The sequence below is a fragment of the Taudactylus pleione genome, unplaced genomic scaffold, assembly GCF_031769625.1.
Source record: "Taudactylus pleione unplaced genomic scaffold, aTauple2 ptg000019l, whole genome shotgun sequence".
NCBI classification, from domain to species: domain Eukaryota; kingdom Metazoa; phylum Chordata; class Amphibia; order Anura; family Myobatrachidae; genus Taudactylus; species Taudactylus pleione.
Genome location: NW_028284421.1, coordinates 38,960,552 through 38,983,529, shown reverse-complemented (window position 1 = coordinate 38,983,529; position 22,978 = coordinate 38,960,552). Strand labels below are relative to the sequence as shown.

Here is a 22,978-nt window from a genome sequence, read left to right as displayed (position 1 = left end):
GCCGTCCATTCTTGCCTAATCATTGCTTGGAGTTTGTCAGAATTTGTGGGTTTTTGTTTGTCCATCCACCTCTTGAGGATTGACCACAAGTTCTCAAAGGCATTAAGGTCTTGGGAGTTTGCTGGCCATGGACCCAAAAGTTTGATGTTTTGTTCCCCGAGCAACTTAGTTACCACTTTTGCCTTATGGCAAGGTGCTCCATCATGCTGGAAAAGACATTGTTCATCACCAAACTGTTCTTGGATGGTTAGGAGAAGTTGCTCTTGGAGGATGTGTTGGTACCATTCTTTATTCATGGCTGTGTTCTTAAGCAAAATTGTGTGTTATCCCACTCCCTTGGCTGAGAAGCAACCCCACATATGAATGGTCTCAGGATGCTTTATTGTTGGCATGTAGGTATCGGCTGTAGGTATCATTACTTGTTTTATGCTGTGTGATTGTCTTGAAAAAGGTGCATAAGGGCACCGAAACATTGACTTTAATGTGACTTTTTTTGCTACAAAACAAGCCTTTTTGCAATATAAGACCGGGAGTGCCTCCTGTGTTCTTCTGTAGGTTTCAAGTTCAACAAAACGTGGATGGCTCAAGCACCCTGGCGTATGGACTAATCTATTGAGTGCCGGTTGGAACTAATAAATAAATAAATAAAAATCCTTTGGGTAAACAGGTTCTTGAGTAAAGTGCAGTAGCCAACATGTAATTGTTGTACAATGTTTATGCAGTGTTAGTCAAGCATTGCACATGCAGTAAATAGTTATTAGTGTCAGACAGTGGATGACCTTGGTTAACTTGAAACATACAGTTGATCAGCTTGCTTTGTGTAAGTCAAGACAGCATGTAATGATAGAAGTGCATGCTGTTAATGAGCTGGATGAATGTAACATGACTGGCACCTAGGTGGCCACCTTACCGGGCACGTAGAGAAAAGTGGTCCTGGTAGTGCGTAAAACCGGTCCTTCCAATCTGCTGGTAAGGTAAGCACAGGGAATAGAGATGGTCCCTTTTATATGCTAGCGCTGTAAAAGAGTGGAATAACCACTGATGGCTGAATACACAGAGAGCATGAGTCGTGTGGGCGCTGCACCCGCTGACTACATCTGCGGGATGCAGCAAAGGTAGAAATGCGGTCAAACCCCCAAAATGCAGGTTTGACCACATTTCTCATATGCACCAAGCCCCGAATGCGATGCACTCCGGGGCTTGGTTGCAGTTGGTAATGCCATTTTCCTGATGGCGTTACCCTATAATAGCCTATGGGCTTCTCTCGGGAGAGTGTTGCGAGATGGATCCAAAACAGATCCCTTCCAGCACCCCCCCGCGGCGTGTACATCCTTCTGCGCATGCACAGAAAGACACCAGATTGGCTTTTGGATCATAGACCCGGAAGTCCCTCCATCGCAAAGGGCCACTCCTTACCGAGAGAGCAGTCCTTTGCGGTGTTCGTCATGCATACCGCCATTGCTAACGCCGGCATGTGGGCAAAGCATGGCAGGATGCATCGCATCCCGAATGCAATGCGTCTTGCATCCCGCCCAAGGAGACCTACAGGGGCAGAGTCACTGACACATTTTGTCCAATAGACTGGACTTTCTTGTATTTCTTAATAGAATATAATAATAATCTAGTTTTAATAGTAAAAAAAAAAAAAAAAAGAAATTTAATTTTATATATGTGGGTTTAATTTGATTATAGTCTATCACCTAGCGCCAAAATTTTTTATTTTTTCTATTGCAAAAGAATTGTATGACTTTTTTGTTATCTCCAATTGTTTATTTGTTCTATACCTTAATCTTAGAGTACTTTAAGACATTCTAAAACTTTTTTACTAATAATGTATTGAATGTTGTATTTAATTACATTTAATATTGCAGCTTTCGCATTTATTGATAACAGTCCAAACATTGTTATTATATTGTGTACAAATTGGTTAATGAGAATTTGACATTTAGTACAAGTGGTATAGGTAACACATAAATATACTCCATACCTGTCTGCAGTGGCAAATGCAGGGTTTCTAGAGGGGGGTTTCCAAATGCTTGAATTTAGCGTGAGTGTGGCCAGTCCATGAAGAGGGTAGAATTAGCACTTAACCAGCTTTAATATGTGTCATACAAAGTATATAGTGTGTCATAATTCCAGCATATACAGGACCAGCGATCACAGTAAGTCATTAGATTCGGCAGTAGGCCATCCTGTCTGAGCTGAATATTTTATTTTAGATGTGGGCACTATTCCAGAATATCAGAGCAAGTCCGGGAGTCTGGGGGAGCAGCAGAATATCTTAGCACTGCCCTGGATATATATGTACATATTGGGCTCTATAGCAGCACATCCCTAACAGTGCATGTTTTCCAGATCTCCTTGTTGGTGCACAGTTTATTTATTACTGACTGATTTATTTATTAACAGTTTCTTATATAGCGCAGCATATTCCGTTGTGCTTTACAATTGGAAACATTTATAGAACAAAACTGGGTAATAACAGACAGATATATAGGTAGGAAGGCCTTGCTTGCAAGCTTACAATCTATAGGTACATGTAAAAGAAAACCACAGGTGGTGCTAATTATTTCATTTGTTATACTGTGAAGAACATGCAGCAATAGTAAAATGACATTACTATTTCTATTGTGGTTATGGTGTGGGCTGGGGAGGGGGGTTTCCAGGCAGATGGAAACCCTCCCTGTGTTTGCCTATGGTCTGTGTGATGTACAGATGTGTCCTTACAGTCACGGTAAAAAGCCCCTCTCGGCGCGCCAGGTCCTGTGAGACTCTGCTAGGGCCGGGCGTCTCTTTTGCATCATCTTTTTCAGAAAATGCATCTAAGTGGCAGCAGGCTATGCTGATTAATTTGATATGTGACACTTGTATATCTGTGTGAGTCTTTGAATCTGTATGTGATGTGCTGCAATGTAGCAGCCGCAGCTTTTTTAATTCCAAGTACTGTTGTATATATCTGTGTCTGTATATGAAGCACAAGTGTCGCATATGAAATTAATCAGCAAAGTCTGCTGGTGCGTCCTAGTTGCATTGCATTGCCAATTCGCCAAAAAAGACGCCCAACGCTATCGGAGTAGCACGTGACCTGTTAGCTCACTCACGGCAGGCAAGTTGCGCTGTGTGGCGTATTGAGGCTAGATTTATGAGGACAGGATGTATATCTGGTGCACATACTACTTGTTTAGAGATGGATGCATCCGAATGAAGAGATGCATGTAAATACATTTTTCTTTATATACGTCTCTTCCCAAGTGCATTCAGAGTGCGGCCATTTCTAAATTAAGCCTTACATTGTATAAATTGGGGCTGGCTGGAAGTTATAGTACTCCTTTATCTGGAATATAAGCGGTGCACATGCATATAGCTAATCATTTCCAGCACAACTTTCTGGTTTATCCCTTACAGCTGCCCAGTTTTATGAAAACGTGATGAAGAGCGAGATCAACCTATTCAATTGTTTTCAGAAGCAGTTTTTTCCCATAAACTGTAGAAATATGGCTCATGTGAAGCTCATCAAAGAAGCCCTAACACAGACCGTCACACAGATCATACAGGTAACACTGCTTATCTGAATTCACTGGGAAGTCTACTGTCATCCACTGTAAAGGCGTGTATCCACTACACGAGAAAACTGAGCGATTGAACAATTATGACATCGTTATCGTTAAATCGTTCATTAATCGTGCAGTAATTATGCCGACAACGACCAGCAATGCGCGCTTCCGTTGGTTGTTGTCGGCATTTGTCATCGCCTGAACATGCAGGCCAACCTGATGAGATCGTAAGGTTGTGCATGTTCGGGGATGAGGGAGGGTGCCTGCACTGAACGACATATCATTCAGTGTGGGCATATTATACACTGCACAGGATGATGAATGATTGCACGATTACAGTGTTGTAATCGTACAGTCGTTCCACTCTCGTGTAGTGGATACATACCTTAACATTCACATTTCAACTTTTGCTCCAAAGGCATAATGTCACTTGTCAGTTAAGGCAAGTAATAGAAATATATCCCTAAAATTAATGAGTGGAAGCTACCTTTATCCTTCTTTCTTTGGCTATAGCCTGCAACAGTGTTTGCAATGAATACGTTTTTACAGAGCTGTAACTAGACTTTTTGGTGCCCTGTGCCAGAAAGAGCATTGGCGCCCCCCTCATTTTTCAAAGGGACATAATGCACCCAAAAAAGGGCCATGGCTTCATGCTGAAGGGCCAGGGAAGAGATAGTGGAGGCCAGGAGCTGCTGGGGATTAAATAAGAGGAAGCTACAAGTAATAATGATAATAAACAGAAATTTGACAGGCCCAAACAGGGCCCCCTGACCTGTGGTACCCTGTACGATGGCACCGGCCGTACTACCCTAGCTACGGCCCTGCGTTTTTATGGTCAGTGGTAGAACACTTGCTTAGCTATACTCTGTTACTCTTACATGCTACAGAAGGGTTGGGTACAGGATCACAGCGGTCAGAATTCTGAATGTTACAACCTAACCTCTAACCCTAAGCCTAATATTTACCGTCTGGATTACGGAGCCGGTATTCTGATGACCGTTGGAATTCCGGAGCTGGTATTATGACCATCTGGTTTCTGAGTTCTGGGATGCTGACTACATCCCACTACAGAACGATACAGTGAAAAAGAAGCACAAAAGCAGCAGCCATGTAACTGCCCTTCAAGGAAGGATTACATGCTGTAAAGTGTAATCTAGTTGTGAAAATGGCCTTGGAGATGTGCATTTCGTGACTGATGAGTTACTGAGCTTGATGCTGGAAGGGGCTGCAGTGTGACTTAACAGATACGATAAACTTAATATATTAAGCTTGTGTAGATCTTTTACTTATGGTGTTTCATATAGCCCACACACAGTGATAGAATGGAATCGGTATGAAATACCAACGGACGGGCTGCCGGCTGTCAGTACATTGACAGCTGTATCCCGATGGTTCAAATCCCGATAGGGGAACGGTGAGTAATGCTCCCCTGTCCTATTTACCAACTAACCCTCCTTTTCTGCACCCTCATACTAACCTTCCCTATCCCTAACCCTCCCGGTAAGTGCCTAACCCTCCCCCATAGTACCTAACCCTAATCTCCCCCCTCCCGCAGCCTAATCCTAAATCCCCCTGGGGTGCCTAAACCTAACCCTCCCCCCGGTCATCTCCTTATGATCGGGATGCCTTCTGCCGGGATTCCGACGTCGGTATCCCCAGTCATGTCAGGATTCCGTCACCGGTGTACTCTCGGCGATCGGGATTCCAGTGCCGGGGTTCCAGCAGACAGCAACCCGGTTGTCGGGATCTTAACCGCGTCCCAACAGAATTATTATAAAAAAATTAGGTGAATTTTGAAACTTGGACAGTTATCTGAATGATGTTTGTTGGTTATGATGATGTACCAAAAAAATTGCAACATGAGATATATTAGTTGTGGTTTTGGACACCTTTACGTACAGTTATCACAAGGCACCCTACCACCATCTGATCTCTCCATTCTTACTGCAATCACTAGACTCCTAACTTCTACCCCTAAATCCTCTGACATTGCATCTACTTAAAACGTGACCGAAACAGATAGTTATATAATCTGCATACAGTTAGGGAGTCACGTAATTCTCACTTACGTACCCTCTGTAGATATAAGAAGGTCACACGTCATAGAATCTAGGACTGCTGTATGTACAGCTCTATCTTTTTTATTTTGTTATGTGTAATAGGCCTACTCTGTTTGCAACTTTAGAACTCAAAAGATGAACCTGTGCCTGAGATTTGTAATATGGTCATGCAGCAAGTCTTGCAGCTACGCACTCAGAAGGTAAGTGATAATGTGTGGGCATCCTTTGTACTAGCCCCTGACTGTAACCCCCAACTGCTTTGCCCAGTTGTAATGCAGAAAATATAACACAAAATAATATGGGATTTGGTCAAATGGTTGACAGTGACAATGTTGACAAAAGGGCAACCCCATGCGGTCAAAATGGTTCAACGTGTCAATAGGAACCATGTCGGCATCCTCATTACGTCGACATGTTCACAGTAGGCTGCAAGGGGGGTTAGGGTTAGGCAATAGGGAGAGGGATATAGGAATAATACTGTCCAGAACCGCCTCAGACGTCTCCGCTGGAAGTGCTGTACACATGATCACCGGGACCAGGAAGAAGACACTGGAGCTGCCGGGACCAGGTAAGTGATTGCTAGGACACATCTGTAGACATCCAGAGTACTTAGAAAAACAAAAAGCCATAATAGATGATGCAACTAGTCCCTTTCAGGTCCCCGCCGGTAATGAGCGGTCACTCGCTGACACTTTCCGTAGAAATTAATAGGACCAAGTGCTGGGCAGGGCTAGCCTTGAGGTTTTGCTGTACATATAGGGGAGGGGTTTGGGACTGCCCTCCTGGTCCTCTGGTTTGCAAAGGTGTAATTTCACAAAAGTTGTTTACTCTGCTGCTTCTATTGATTGTGTTCTGCAGTTGTTTTTGTGTATCTGCATTTTCATTCCCTAGTACAGTGGTTTTCAGTCATTTATATCTGGGTACCACCAGTCAGCCCATTTGTGTTATTTGCACACGCAACGTTTGCAATACGAAACATTTGTAAATGAATATACATGCTATTATAAAATATATAGGTGCCGCAACATATAAAGGCAATAAATATGCTATGATCATTGTATGTATACAGTATATTTCTCATATATATATATATATATATATATATATATATATATACATACAGTCAGGTCCATAAATATTGGGACATTCACAGAATTTTCAGATTTTGGCCTCTATTCACCACCACAATGGTTTTGAAGTGAAACAAACAAGATGTGCTTTAACTGTAGACTTTCAGATTTAATTTGAGGGTAATTACATCCAAATCGGGTGAACGGTGTAGGAATTACAACAGTTTCAATATGTGCCTCCCACTTTTTAAGGGTCCAAAACTAATGGGACTATCAACTCAAAAGCTATTTCATGGACAGGTGTGGGCTATTCCCTCGTTATTTCATTATCAATTAAGCAGGTAAAAGGTCTGGAGTTGATTCTAGGTATGACATTTGCATTTGGAATCAGTTGCTGTCAACTCTCAATATGAGATCCAAAGAGCTGTCACTATCAGTGAAGCAAGCCATCATTAGGCTGAAAAATTAAAACAAACCCATCAGAGAGATAGCAAAAACATTAGATGTGGCCAAATCAACTGTTTGGAACATTCTTAAAAAGAAAGAATGCACCGGAGAGCTCAGCAACACCAAAAGACCCGGAACACCACGTCAAACAACTGTGGTGGATGACAAAAGAGTTATTTCCCTGGTGAAGAAAAACCCCTTCACAACAGTTGGACAAATCAAGAACACTCTCCAGGAGGTAGATGTATATGTGTCAAAGTCAACAATCAAGAGTAGACTTCACAAGAGTGAATATAGAGGGTTCACCACAAGATGCAAACCATTGGTGAGCCACAAAAACAGGAAGACCAGATTAGAGTTTGCCAAACAACATCTAAAAAAGCCATTACAGTTCTGGAACAACATCCTATGGACAGATGAGACAAAGATCAACTTGTACCAGAGTGATGGGAAGAGAAGAGAAGGAAAGGAACTGCTCACGATCCAAAACATACCACCTCATCAGTGAAGCATGGTGGTGGTAGTATCATGGCGTGGGCATGTATGGCTGCCAATGGGACTGGATCCCTTGTATTTATTGATGATGTGACTGCTGACAAAAGCAGCAGAATGAATTCTGAAGCGTTTCGGGCAATATATGCTCATATTCAGTCAAATGCTTCAGAACTCATTGGACTGCGCTTCACAGTGCAGATGGACAATGACCCGAAGCATACTGCAAAAGCAACCAAAGAGTTTTTTAAGGCTAAAAAGTGGAATGTTATGCAATGGCCAAGTCAATCCCCTGACCTGAATCCGATTGAGCATGCATTTCACGTAATGAAGACAAAACTGAAGGGAAAATGTCCCAAGAACAAGCAGGAACTGAAGACATTTGCAGTAGAGGCCTGGCAGAGCATCACCAGGGATGAAACCCAGCGTCTGGTGATGTCTATGCGTTCCAGACTTCAGGCTGTAATTGCCTGCAAAGGATTTGCAACAAAGTATTAAAAAGTGAAAGTTAGATTTAGGATTGTTTAGTTTGTCCCATCACTTTTGGCCCCTTAAAATGTGTGGGGCACATATAGAAACCGTTGTAATTCCTACACCGTTCACCTGATTTGGATGTAATTACCCTCAAATTAAATCTGAAAGTCTGCAGTTAAATCACATCTTGTTTGTTTCATTTCAAAGCCATTGTGGTGGTGAATAGAGGCCAAAATATGAAAATTCTGTCAATGTCTCAATATTTATGGACCTGACTGTATATATATAATTTAAGAACTATTTTTTAAATGAGCAATAAAACTATATTTCACATATGCTTTTTTAATATTTTTTTAAAGCTTTTATATTCTCACAATTACATGGATGGGCTTAAAATATTTTTCATATTAATGTTCACATTCTTTTGAAAACTTTATTATTTTTAATCAACTAGAAAGTAGTACAAAATTTGCTATATCATAGATAGATGTTATAGTCACAAGCTCTGACATTAGGGGTGCTGTGTCAGGAATGATCCGGATTTTACTAAATCTAGATAATCTTTTCTGCAGGAAACGCCAATGATCATGTCACTGTATTTTCTTGCCTGTTGTTAGGACCCTATGTGAATAGAGACCCCTTGGAAATTACTTTCCCTATGTGTCTAATTATCACCTGGACCCCTTCTTTCTCTCCCACTCTGTCATTAAACACATTTTTTGTGTACCCCTGAACATCACAATGAGTACCTCTGGTTGAGAACCACTGCTCTAAAATGTCTGAAAAACATTCTAGGTCTAAGGTTGCTTGTGAGTCTATGGTGCTGACTTCAGGAAGACATTTGTTGTCTGCAGGGCCGAATTAAGGTCTGTGGGGTCCCCTATATGCCACCATTTCTCGTCACCATAGGATTTTTTTTTCTTTCTATTCACCTTAATGCCCCTCTTGCAATGCCCACTGTAGAAGTGCCCCTTATGCAATGTGCCCAGTAATGGTCCCCCCTATACAGTGCTCCTTATGCAGTGCCCCCTGTAGTAGTCCCTGCCATGCAGTGCCCCCTGTAGTAGTGCCCGTTATGCAGTGCCCCCAGTATTGATCTTCCCTATGCAGTACCCCTTATATAATGCCCACAGTAGTAGTCCCCCCTATACAGTGCCTCCAGTAGTTGTCCCCCTTATGCATTGCCCTCAGTAGTAGTTCCCCCTATGCATTGCCCGCAGTAGCAAACACCCCCTATACAGTGCCCCCATGAAGTGGCCCCCTATACAGTGACCCTTGTAGCTGCCCCCCCAGTAGTAGTCCACCCCTATACAGTAATAATCCCCCCTATGCAGTGTCCTTTATATAGTGCCCCCAGTAGTATTCCCCCAAAAGCATTGCCCCCAGTAGTAGTCCCCCCAATGCTCTGCCCCCAGTAGTAGTCCCCCCCATGCTCTGTCCCCAGTAGTAGTCCCCCCAATACAGTGCCCCAGTAGTAGTCCCCCATGTTCTGCCCCCAGTAGTAGTCCCCACCTATACAGTGCCCACAGTAGTAGTCCCCCCATACAGTGCCCCAGTAGTAGTCCCCCATGTTCTGCCCCCAGTAGTAGTCCCCACCTATACAGTGCCCCAGTAGTAGCCCCCCTATGCATTGCCTCCAGTAGCAAACACCCCCTTATACAGTGCCCCCATGAAGTGGCCCCCTATACAGTGACACTTGTAGCTGCCCCCCTATACAGGGACGCCTGTAACGCAGTGACAGTGCCCTAGACACACAAATTTTTTTTTTAAAAAAAAGCTTACCTGAATTCCCGCTCCTGACGCGAGTCTCGGCTCTTCTGTTGCACAGTTGGGAGAGACGTCAGCGTCATGACGTCTCTCCCATTATCACCAGCTGCGGGGGGAGCCGGCTCCCTTCCGTTGTGCAGCAGTCAATGAGAGTCTGTCTGACTCTTATCGGCTGCTGTAACATACACACAGCTGCTGCCGGTAGTGTGGCCGTGCTCACTGCGCGGTCTACACTAGCGGAGGGGACACTAGCGGGCGCAGACAGCGCACCGCTGCTAGTGGGGGCCCCTCCGTGTGTGGGGGCCCAAGGACGACCGCACTTGTCGCCCTCCCCTTAATCCGGCCCTGGTTGTCTGCACTATCACAAGTGTTGCAAATTGTGCACCTAATTGAATATGCCCCTTAATCAGTGAGTTCATTTACTCTTTCAACAAATTAAACAATGTTAAATTGCCATCTGGGAAAATGGTTCTTCCAGTTGAAGAACATGTATAACGGCTGCATTTATGTTGTCCAATTGTTTGCTCTTTGTACCTGTACAGGTTCGTTTTAGGTGTTTGAAAGAACTTGGTGACCTGACAAAGGCAGTCTGCCCAACCACACTGCTAACAGCTGTGGAATATCTACATAATATTTCGGAGGTATAATTACTCTGCTCTGAGTGTCTTCTGATTATTACAATATAACTCACTCTAGTATAAATATTTAAATCGTTTCACTTTTATTGGTATACATTAAAATATATCCTCATTTTGGAATCTTTAGAAAAGTGAATGGTGAAAACTATAGTAAAGAAATTGCAAAAAAGTAAAGAAAAGTGTAATATACATTTTTTTGCCGTCGCTGATAGGAAGTGTACTGTTTTTGTTCCCAATGTTATAGTAAATTCTTTTCTAGATGTTCGTGAGAATGCATAAGTTTGATTATATCAACACAGTAGGGAAATTCATTCCTAAAGTATCAGAAATGTTTCCAATAAGTAGTTCTTTTCATAAGAAGATGATTACAGCCAGAAATTATTTAGGCTATTAGTCCAAAGTAACAATTGTTTATCCATGTTTATATGAAACTAAATAGCAGCCCGTCAAAATGATAGGACGTTGTCGCGGCCGTGAAAAGTCCCGTTTGATCGCTCAAACAGGTTACTTTTTGGTAATTTTTATTCGCCAGCTCGGGGGGGCTGCGTGTAGGTTGTATAATTTTGGTAATTGCTTTGCATAAGTGCTGATCAATTGTCCTCATAAATTTGTTTTGTTGCTCTGTATACAGAGGACTAAGTTGTATTCCCTCCCAGTGCTATTTCTGTTATCAATACAACAATTTTTCAGCAGCCCAGACGAAACGCGCATCAACGTTTCTGCGCCGCTGTTAATTACATTGTTTCCAATATGCTATATTTGCTGTTTAATTTATGAAATTACTAGCAAACATATGGGGCATTGAACGGAGGTACTACTATAGGAATATTGTTTTCCTGAGCTGGTTTGTACCTTAGGTAGCCTGTGTGCAGATGTCAGCCTGCTAATCTTGATAATCTTAGGGCCTAATTCAGAGATGTACGAAAACCCGATGGTTTACGTACATGTCCAGTGTTTTTAGATCTGCGCATGGCAGAAGCCACACTGCGCAAGTGCAGATCCGGGGTTGCGATGTCGATTGTAGTTCCCCAAACACCACAGCCAGATTGACATGCTGCTGGAGTTTGGGGGCGGCGACAGACAGCATCCCAGAAAATGGCTGTTACACTGCCGTGACAGGAGGTGCCTATTCACACACGACACCTCCTGTGGCATTAGCATATTATTGCACAGCCGCCATGTACAAAGACGAAGTGGCTGTGTGATATGCGTCCATCTTTGAATCTTGCCCTTAGTACTCACCCAGTTATGTATAGTGTATTTTTTCAAAGTTGCGGTTTTGCACAGTTGTTTGCAAAGTGTATTCTTGAATCCATAATTACCCCAGATTATTCTGTTTTGATAGCACTTGAGAAATAATTAAATAAGGAATCAGTGTGTATTACCGCCGGCCGCATGGTTCAAGACTGGATAGCATTCTTGAATCATGCTGGTTCAAATCCCGACACTGGAAGCCCGGCAGGGGTGAAGATCCCGACAGCGGATTTAGGTAAGTAATGCTAACCCTAACCCCCCCCCCTAACCTTAACCCTCCCTTAGGGGTGCCTATCCCTAACCTCCCCCTGGGGGGTGCCTAACCCTAACCTCCCCCTGGGGATGCCTAACCATGACCCCCTCTTTCCCTAGTCTAACCCTAACTCTCCCGGGGGGGTGCCTAACCCTAAGTCCCCCCGGGAGCCCTAAGACCTAACCCCCCCCCGCGGCTGTCCGCATCCGGGTTACCTTCGTTCGGTATGCCGAGCGTTGGGCTCCCGGCGTAGGTCTAATGACAGGCGTCGGGATTTCGACCTTCGGCTTCCAGACTGCATCTCTTAAATCGGGTGGGGAACCTTTTTTCTTCCGAGGGCCATTTTGATATATATAACAATTGCAGGCCACGCCCTCTCCATGTGATGTCACACGGGGGCGGGGGCACAGACGCCGATGATTACAACAATCTCCGGAGCATCCTGAGGATGCTCTGGGGAGCTGTAAGGGCAGCGGTGTGAATGCCTGAGTCGTCCTAAGGACACTCCAGGTGGCACTGCTGCATTGATTCTGACTGCAGGGTGCCATTCTAGGCACCCTGCTAGCCAGATGAGGCTAGCAGAAAAAAGCTCAGAGGGCCAGACCAAATGATTCCGGGGGCCTTATACGGCCCCGGGCCTGAGGTTCCCCATCCCTGCCTTAAATAAACGTAATAAAACAGTCTAAGAAACTTAATTATAGTTAGGAAAAGAAGACCTTAAATAGACTAGTACTCTAGTTATAAGAGAACAACATTTTGACTATTAAAACAACTTTAGTTGGATCACTTTTTATGAAGGTGACTGTATTGTGAATATTATCAAGTTTGAGATGATTGAGCTTACAGGTTTATCTGTTATGTGATTAATGATGTTTTGTGCATGATTTAATAGCTTCTTATGTATTTTCTTTTGACAGTTGTTGTACCTGCCTCATTGCATTTCATGCTCAACTGCAAATCCTGAACAACATTTTACACCTGAATTGCAATCTGACTCAATGAGTACTTCCCAGGCTTTGTCATCAGGTGTGGTTATTTTAGACTTGGAATGGCTATTGCAAGATATATTTGCCAGATTTGGTAACTTTGCTCTAAGCCCAGCATCTGGGACAGATAAACAACAAAGGAGTCTTGAGGAGGTAGTTGCAGCCCTGAACTTGTCAGATGGTGATGGGGATGCTGAAACTGCTCTGGAATTACTGGAGGCATTTGAACTTCTTTTAAAGACACCAGAAGGGAAATATGTGGTGCCTGGCTGGCTGAAACGAGGCGGCCCTGAAAGGCATGGGGGTTGGGAAAATTTACGGGGAGTGGTATATCGTTGGAACGATGGTAGCAGGGGACTTTTCAGCCATTTCTTAGTGGGGAGACTTCAAATACAGCTTATGCGTATATTTGGATCACAAAGTTGCCATCTTTGGAAGGAAGGAGCGCTATTAGTCACAAATGCTCATTTAAGGGTCGAGGTTTCAGAAGATAAGCGATCTTTATACTTGACTGGGAGTTGGAGAGACAAAGACAAAGAGGGAGACTGTTACAATATGTTTGAAAAGGTAGGAAAAGAGGTGGAAATGTTCCTTCGGAATAAGCTGGAGCAACAGTATGAGAAGCTGCATCTTTGTCCTACAGAGCTGCGCAATATAACAGTGGCTTCACGAATAGATACTGTAGTAGGCTGTATATTGAAGGAACCTCAAATACCACTGTCAGCCACCATAACTGAAATGCTCAGTGGATTTAGTTTTGATCAAATCCTGGAAGCTGAAAAAAGAAATTCCTCCCTTTGTGGTAGAGTTGGGAATATACAACCATGTGACTTATTGTTTCCCCAGCATGATACAAGAATGCTATCCAGTCTTGGAATCAATTGTACTACACGCTGGCTTGAAGGCTCTACACTTATGAGACTTTGTTGTCTGCTCGATACTCCTCATCCTCAAGGTCTAGATTGGAAAAGGTTGGCAGAACTGCTTGGTAAAGCAACAAACAGTGTTGTGCTAGAGATTGATGAAGAGGCAAGAAATAGAGGATTATCATCTACTAGACTTGTACTAGACAAATATCCTGTTACACTGGGGCAACTAAGGCAGTCTTTAAAAGAAGTAGAGAGAGAAGACTGCATAGCTGAGATTGATAAAATGATAATACAATTTTGCCGCTGAGTGACTCGGTATGCAGACATGAAGTCTACAATGACTATCTAGACAGTCATAATGTGGACATCATAATGTCAAATTTTACCATGTCAACATAGTTAAAATGTCGACATTCTACATGTCGACACCTGCACCATGTTGACATAATTAAAATGTCGAAATATGACATGTCATAATGTCACATTATAAATGTAAAGGTTTATGGTTGGAGTTAAAGTTAGTGTTAGGGTTGAAAATAGGTGTCGACATTGTGAACAAGTCAACTTTGGGGGTAATTCAGTTAGGTGCGAGTTGGGTCCTGCAAGCTTTTCTGGTGTTGAATTCGCACCACAAATTACAATTCAATTACAAACTCGCAAAATCTGTGTTTTTGTGTGCACACCTCCCAGTACAGGTGAAAAGGTAGTGAAAATCTCTATCTTAAGGAAAAGATGTCGGGACACAATGCAGAACCTCCTATACACCCCTCTCCCAATAAATAATCATGCACTTCCACACCCAACCCACCAGCTACTATCTTACTTCATATTTCAAGGACAAGATTAATAAGATCCTAAGTAAAATGTTTAAACTATTATTAAAAAGTGCAAAAATCAGCCATTTGACACCATTTAAGAGCCTCTAGTAGTTTCTTTATGGCAACGAACAGCCTTCTAAATGGTTCTGCTAGCTCTGTTGTCACTTTTTGAGGGGTTCAGGATATCCCCACTTTTTAATGCTGTTCTCCCAGTTAATTTTTTGTACAAAATGTGCACAACCTTGCAGCAAGTAGTGCAAATAGGCATTTCTAATTGGATTGCGCATTTCTTGGGAGCACGCATTAGCACAGAGTGCAATGAACTTACATTCTCAAACGCGCACCTAATTGAATTCCCCATTTATTTCAAAGTTGACATGTTGCAAGTCAACATGGTACATGTTGTATTGACATAATGAAGATGTCGACATGTACTCTGTTGACATGCAGTTCCTGTCATCATAATATATTAAACTGTTCAAGTTGACTTGGTACATGTTGACATAATGAAGATGTCGGCATGTACTCTGTTGACAAATTTCTCTCTCTTCTGTTTTTATTAGCCGGTGACATACCACGAAATCCAGGCCCCACCTACATGCTTTACTCACAGCTGACTCACATCACCCTCCAAATCTCTAAAATGTGCCTTATGGAATGCATGCCTGTTTGTAACAAATTAACATCCATTCATGACCTCTTTATCTCTAACAACCTCAACCTTCTGGCAAAAACTGAAAAATGGCTCACACAATTGGACAATGCCTCCCCTGCAGCACTTTCACATGGTGGTCTCCACTTCACACACGTCTCCAAGCCTGGAAACCGTAAAGGAGGTGGGTTTGGAATAACACTGCCCTAATTTTCACATACGCAGTTTTACCAACGGTTCCATAACTCAAATTTACATTTTGAAGTACATTCTATAGGATTTTCACCTCATTTTCTCTGCGTGTTGCTACTCTTGATAGGACCCTGAGTAGCCAGCCAGATTCCGCAAGATGGCCACCGTCCATCCAAGTCAGCAGCACTGCAGTCAGGAACAAGCTGCACTGCAGACGGCAACCAAACTGTATTATTTCTCCCAGCCCAAACTGTGCTGTACTATACAGCAAATATCAAATAAAAAATAAAACTTTTTAGGTGTTCCCAGAACACCATTCCGGATTACTTCATTTTTCACATGAACTTCCACGGTGTCCCAGTGCATGTATTCTACGGAATTCAATATAAAATACTTTTATTTACACATAAGGCAATTAACCAGTGGTGGCTCCAAAGGTGGGGCTGCAGCACAGTTAAAAATTCAAATAGGGGAGCCACACCAACTGCCAGTGATCCCCAGCTGGCGATGTTTGCCATTGATTGGAAGGGCTGTTGGTTTGGCTCCCCTATTTGAAATTTGGACTGCGCTGCAGTCCCACCTCTGGAGCCGCCACTGCTATTAACCCATATACACCAACATACATCTCTTGGCTTATCTCAAAATATATGTCATCCCGACTCCTCCGCTTTGCACAAGATCTGCATCTTTCATCCACACGCTCCCATTCAAGGTTACAGGACTTTTTTTTGGGATGCACCAAGTCTTTCTAATCTCCAACTATTCAAGGGTTCCCTGAAAACTCACCTTTTCAGACAAGGTTATCAAATTCCAGTACCACTCACATAACCTCCAGAACTTCACTAGATAGTGAGTGAGTGGTACATCCCCTCCATACTATGTAAATATTACTATACCGTACATATTTTTTCTTTCTTCACTTTCACATCCTCCTGACTTTGAAACAACATTCCTGTGTGACTGGATCATGCGCCCACCAAGAAACTCTGCAATCTGGCTAGACCATATGCAATAGGTAGTACATATCCTTGTGTATCAATGTCTATTTCCCTATACATTGTAAGCTTGTGAGCAGGGCCCTCTTACCTCTGTCTGTCTGTAATTGCCCAGTCTTATTTTATTATGGTTTGTTCCTAATGGTACATTGCTATATGTTACTTTTAATAAATAAATGTTTTTACTTTTCATTCAATTTAACGTACTACAATCAATAACTTTGCCATTGGATACTTTGGGGTAAATTTACTAAGAATCTGTTTGTCCATGTTTGCATTTCTGTGCGTGTTTGCCCTGATTTTTAGATAGCGTTTGCTTGCAGATCTAAATCAAGACCAGTAAGAGGTCGATCCCACATGCAGATATGTTAATATTGCTATTTAAAGTATTTTAACAGTGTCTACTTTGCAGCTTCAAACAAAATGGTAAAACATCATGTTGGAAGTTGTAAAGCAGACTTTGCTAAAATGCTATACAGTAACTCACATTAATAGAGATGTGCGCCAACCCCCGTGTTTTGGTTTTGGATCTTGATCTCCCCTGGTTTTGGATCTGGATTTATTTTTGCCAAAACCTTACCTCCGTGTTTTGTTTTCATGTTTTGGTTTTGGATCTGGATTTTTTCTTAAAAAGTTAAAGAAACAGCTAAAATAACATAAAATGGGCCTTTTTTGTTCCTACAGTATTAATAACCTCAATAACATTTATTTCCACTCGTTTCCATTCAATTTTGACCACTTCACAGCTCACAATATTGATTTGTTCATCTTGTTTAGGAACAAAAATTTGCACCAAGATAGCTGGCTGACTAAGCTAAGCTGCAGCAGTGGGCTGCACAAACAAATGGCAGTTCAACTTCAAACATGGCACATCAGAAAACACTTTTATTATTCAAGAGAGGCCTGAGGGAGTTGGAGTATGTATGTAGTTGAAGGTAGGGCAGGGACAGGTAGAGTTGATTGCTAGTAAATTTAATTTCGTTTTTGATTCAAAAGAAAATTTATGAGGGAGAAGGGGAGGGGAGGAGGCATTTACAAAAAAATGTGATACAGTACATTTACATCAGTCCTTGCCACAGAAGAATCCTTGAGCATAGCTGCTGCTGCTGCTGGGAGTTGATTTTTTCATCCCAGGAGCGGACCAGGAAGAGTGCTTTCCAAAAAAAAATAAACAATTGACTTAAATAATGCTTTGCAAATCTTCTATAAAGGCATTTCCTAACCTGTACAGGGACATAAAAAAAACATAGTTAGTGGCCTCAAAGTGCCACTTAACCAGCACAGATATGTGGACAAGTATAAGATCTATGATTTAAGGGCAGGGGTAGCCACGGTCCTCGAGAGCTACCAACAGTGCATGTTTCCAGGTCTCCTCACAGAATCAAAACTATAATAATTAACTCCACCTGTGGATCTTTCTAAATGTTTTGGTGAGTAATGAATACACCTGTGCACCAGCTAGGTCGTCTGGAAAACGTGAGCTCTCGAGCACCGAGGTTGGCTACCCCTGATTTAAGGCCTTACGTTGTGACTTTCTTGAGAATCCTGTGTACTTCTGCAGGTAGGAGTGGATTTTCATCCCAGAAGCGGACCATGAAGAGTGCTTCCAAAAAACAATTGTCTTAAACAAACCTTTGCAAACCTTCTGTTCTGTAACGGAATTCCCAACCTGTACAGGGACATTAAAAAAGACAGAGTTAGTTAGTGGCCTTCAAATTGCCATTGTTCCCACTGTCCACTTCTTAGATATGTGAATAAAGAATATGTTAGAAATGTAGAAGGCCACAAATTGGGTGGACCACACATGGCTGATTGATCAACCATGGCGACTGGATTAGTGTCATAAGGAAGAGGAGGCTGCAAACTGGGTGTCATGTTATGAGTTGGCCTTATGGGGTATGTTGCTGTTAAGGGATCAGGCTAGTTATCAGTGGACACATGATTATAGTTGTTGTTATTTTGGGTGGCCATCTCCTGAAGGATGTTTACCAACAGACAGAGAGTACCTATCAGCTCAGGCATAGACACTTCCTGAGGAACAGCTCTGTTCTCTGGAGGGAAGCCAAATAGGTGGGATCCCCTGTTCCAACATCTGAAGCTCTTATCTTTCCACATCATCTATTATAGATGAAAAAACAATGTCATCGGGGACATTAGCTCCTCTTTCTGTACCCTGCTCACCCTTTTTGGACAGGAAGTCCAGGATGGATGGTTTGGAAGAAGAAGGCATCGCAACAGATGGGGATGGTCATTATCATGACCTGGTCCCCCCAGTGGGTGTAGTCTGGGAGGTATTGGTTGGCATGCAGGCAGCAGAATAACAAAGGCCTCCATGTTGTCTGTGCTTACTATTCTGTATTTCAGTTTGCGATTCAGGTAGGAATAAATAAAGTTGGCTACAGAACACAGTGACAGAATCACTGGATGTCTTAGAGCATTCAGGCCAAATACGATAAATGAATTTCCGGACAGATGAATCCTTTGTTTGTAATAATCTTTGGTAATTCCTGGCAAAGGTGGGTGTTATAGCCAGACACTTTGAAGGCTGTAACTTTGAACTGCTTTACAGAAAACATGTGAATGAAACTGCACACTGCAGAACATGATGGAGAAATGCCTTGAAGTTCAGCACCTAGAGCATCTTTTTTCATGTTCTCCGAGGCCTCTTCTGACCTTTGTTTACGTTTTTGAATAGAACAATTTTAGAATTTAGGATGTCTACTCTATATAGGTTTGTAAATAAATATAGGCTTTAGTTTTTTACAGCACCGCTGCGCACCTACGCTGATGACAGTGACAGAAAAAAAATTTGACAAAAAATTTATTTTTTATGCTCCAGAACTTTGCCGACTTGCTAGATCTTGTGCGGCTAAGCCTAACGCACAGACACACAGACAATTATTAGAAAAAAAGACAATTGATTTAAATTTTTTTTCAGCTCCAGAACTTGGGCACAGAGCACAGATTGATGATGACTGGAGTCGGGCAGCACTAGGTTGCAACTTGCGTTGCTGGCTGGATCTTGTGCAGTACTGCGGTTAAGCCTAACACGCACACACACACAGAAAAATATAAATGACACTTATTGATTTTTTTTTTTTTTTTTAGCTCGACGAGTCAGGCAGCACTAGGTTGCAACTTGCGTTGCTGGCTGGATCTTGTGCGGTACTGTGGTTAAGCCTAACACACATGCACACACAGAAAAATATAAAAGACACTTTGATTTTTTTTTTTTACTATATATATTTTTTTTGAGTCCAGAACTTGGGCCCACATGGAAACAGCACCTGCCCAGATGTATCTGCAGTTCTGCACCAGCCCAGATGGACACAGCAGACAGCAAAGCACCAGCCCAGAATGGATCAGCACCACCAGCCCAGGACACAGCAGACAGCCCAGATGGATCAGCAACACCCCAGATGGACACAGCAAACAGCACAGTGACAGCACCAGCCCAGCCAGAATGGATCAGCACCGGCCCAGGGCACAGTAGACAACACCAGCACCTCTCCCAGCCCTACACTACCCACCCTTCCTGTTCAATCTCCACAGCCTGAGTGAAATGGCGTCCGTTGCGTGGTCCCTTATATACTACATTGATCATAGAGACGAAAGCTCGCAAATCGCAAGATTTCAGACTCTGTAGTTTTGCCTCGGTTTGAGATCCGAGTCAAGAGGGAAAAATCGAGCCTGCTTGGATCTGACTCGGATCTGCTCATTTCGGGTGGGCTCTGATATCTGAAATCCGAACCCGCTCATCCCTAATTATTAACATGTCTACATGCTGGGTTCGTCCCCAGTGTCCCTGTTTTCATTGTTGACAGTTTTAGGTCGAACTCACTGCTGAATCCCAACGAAGGCATACACTCATACAACTATAAAGAATACAATTGCCTATACATTTATGACTCCGTGGGCTAAAAACTAACAATAAAGCAAACAAAAGTTGTAGAATATGCATGTCTCAATTTTCCAACTTCCATTTAATATCAGTAAGGTTTTGTTCAACTTCTGCATACTGTAGTTACACAGTATATAAGTATAACAGGATTGACCTATTGGATCACACACTGATGAAGAGGAACTGATAAATTACTGATGAATAGGAAATCAAGGGCCATTCTAACACAACAGTGCTAGTGTATTGAACATCTTCATTTAAATTGCTTGATCTAGAATTATTGGCATATCATTCGGGTTGGGTATTATATGCTGGTTAGAATCCCGATGCCGGAGGCCCGCTGGTCACAATCCCTACTACGGCTGGTAAGTACTCTAACCCTTCCCCTCTGCCCCCTCCAACCCTAACTTGGGGTGCCTAACCTACCCGGGGGGTGCCTATCCCTAATCTCCCCCCAATGGTGCCTAGTTCTAACCCCCCTCTCTGTAGCCTAACCCTAACCTCCCCCCTCCCACAGCATAAGCCTAAGTCCCCCCTGGGGCACCTAAACCCCCCCTGCGCGGCTAACAGCTACCTGGCCGCGCTGTACTAGCGTTCAATTCTTCGGCATCTCCAGCTGATCGGGATTCCAGGCGTCGGCATCTATCGTGGATCAGGATTCCCAGGGGGTGCCTAACCTCCACCCGATGGTGCCTAACCCCCCCTGTCTGTAGCCTAACCCTAATTCCCCCGGAGCTCCCCTAAACCTAACACCCCCCCACCCCCACGGCTAACAGCTACCCGGGCCCTGCTGTACTTACATTCAGGATGCCGGCTGTCTGTATTCCGGAGTCGGCATCTCCAGCTGATCGGGATTATGGGCGTTCGCATCTCAAGCTAAACGGGATTCCGGCTCTGGCAGGCGGTATCCCGGCCATCTACTATACGCATCCCTATCACTTATACCCTTCGGAACCTTTTCCTAAAGTTCAAATCATTCCTTGGAGTAAGGTGTAAGAGTCTCACTCGGTGGTAACACAGAGCTCATGTAGCAGCTTCCTAACCAATTTTAGGCATGCCATTTCTATGCAATTTATTGACAAACATAAAAGTAAGGAGCAGGGATTTATACATACATACGGTCAGATGTAATAGCCATTGGGTTGACGAAGTTGTTTTGGTGATTTACCCACAACACCAGATTAGTTTTGCATTTAAAAAAAATTGCTGATTTAAATCAAATGACTAAGGCTTGATTCAGAGATGGACGGATTTACTCAGCCACACACAAGCGGGTCAGTCAGGCTTGTGGGAGCTGAAGGTTCCCACAGTATGGCCGGTGCCTGTTACGCAAGAGGCCAGGAATCTGTGTCCGCCGACGCAGACCCTGGCCTCGTCCCTCCCTGGAAAATAGAGGCGACATGACCAGACACGCCCCCTCTTTGCCCACCAACCACCGCAGCATGTCAGTCGTACATCTCTGATTCAGGTCCTGAATTCCCCAAACATCGTCACGTTCACCATCCCAGAGGTTATTACATTTGGTTCACAGTGAGAAGAATGCATTCATTATAGCTCAAAGATTAATTACCATTGAGGGGTCTGAGGAGCTGCTAAATAGTTGTGACATTCTGAACTGATCTAGGATTATAAATCCACTGAACATTACTGTGTTGTAAATGACACTGAAATTGTATTTCCCTCTTCCTACAGTACATTCACAGATCTTAATCTCATAAAGCAAATTTTTAATATAAAGAAGCACCATTCTTATTTCTTTTTATCGGGATATCAATAAGGAAATACTGCATTAGAGTGTGACATGAATACAGATTCTGCAGTGGGTCAAATTGATTGCATCTAGTCCTATTTAGTTATCAAGCCATGATCCATGTAATGACTGTCTATAAAAATGGCCTACAAGTACAGAGTAGGTATTAATGACAAGGAAGAGAAGAAAGGTAGAACTAGTCTTCACTCTTTAAATTCCAAGTGTTACAGTGATGTAGGTGGAGGTATGAAGAGGGTGTCATTGTGTCCTCAGTGTGAAGAGTTATATGTCACATTATAGCGTGTTTTACTATATACAAATACTGAACCACACTGAAACTGACAGGTGTTGGCTTATGAGCTCATTATCCGAGTGTGCTAAGCAGCTTTGTCTTGGTGTAGTAGTCGTCTTGCAGTGAGATGCGTGAACCCAAATGTTTTCTCCTTGACAGCTGTGTGTAGAGTCACCAGTAATTGGTATAGTACCAGTTTGTCTTGGCCCAAGTGAACATTTTTTCTCCAAATGAGTGACACGGCTGTCCTGGATCATTTAAGTTCAGGAGGTAATAATGGTAGTACCATAGGTTTTTCATGTAGACTACTTATGTGATTTTGATCTGATACCATAAAGTTAATTGGTATTTACAATGGCCATATTTAGTCCCTCTTCAGGACATATTTTGGTAATTTTTTTTATCTTAACAATCCAATTTCTCTTTCTAGTTTACCAGAAGCTTGTATGTAGTATAGACAATTAATTTGCTGATCTATACCTACATTCTTATCTAGTTACCTGCCCTATAAAGT

At 42.8% G+C, this 22,978-nt stretch overlaps 1 protein-coding gene across 1 annotated transcript in view; it reads left to right on the top strand.

The window, feature by feature from the left end:
• Positions 1 to 16,678, top strand: part of LOC148540566 (uncharacterized) — a 115,830-nt gene extending 99,152 nt beyond the window's left edge. The window contains exons 13-16 of the mRNA XM_088444391.1: positions 3,406 to 3,554; positions 5,740 to 5,814; positions 10,407 to 10,505; positions 12,927 to 16,678. Coding sequence (XP_088300517.1) covers positions 3,406 to 3,554; positions 5,740 to 5,814; positions 10,407 to 10,505; positions 12,927 to 14,171 — 1,568 coding nt within the window. The 3' untranslated portion in view covers positions 14,172 to 16,678. The remainder of the gene's footprint in view (positions 1 to 3,405; positions 3,555 to 5,739; positions 5,815 to 10,406; positions 10,506 to 12,926) is intronic.
• Positions 16,679 to 22,978: the final 6,300 nt, after the last annotated feature.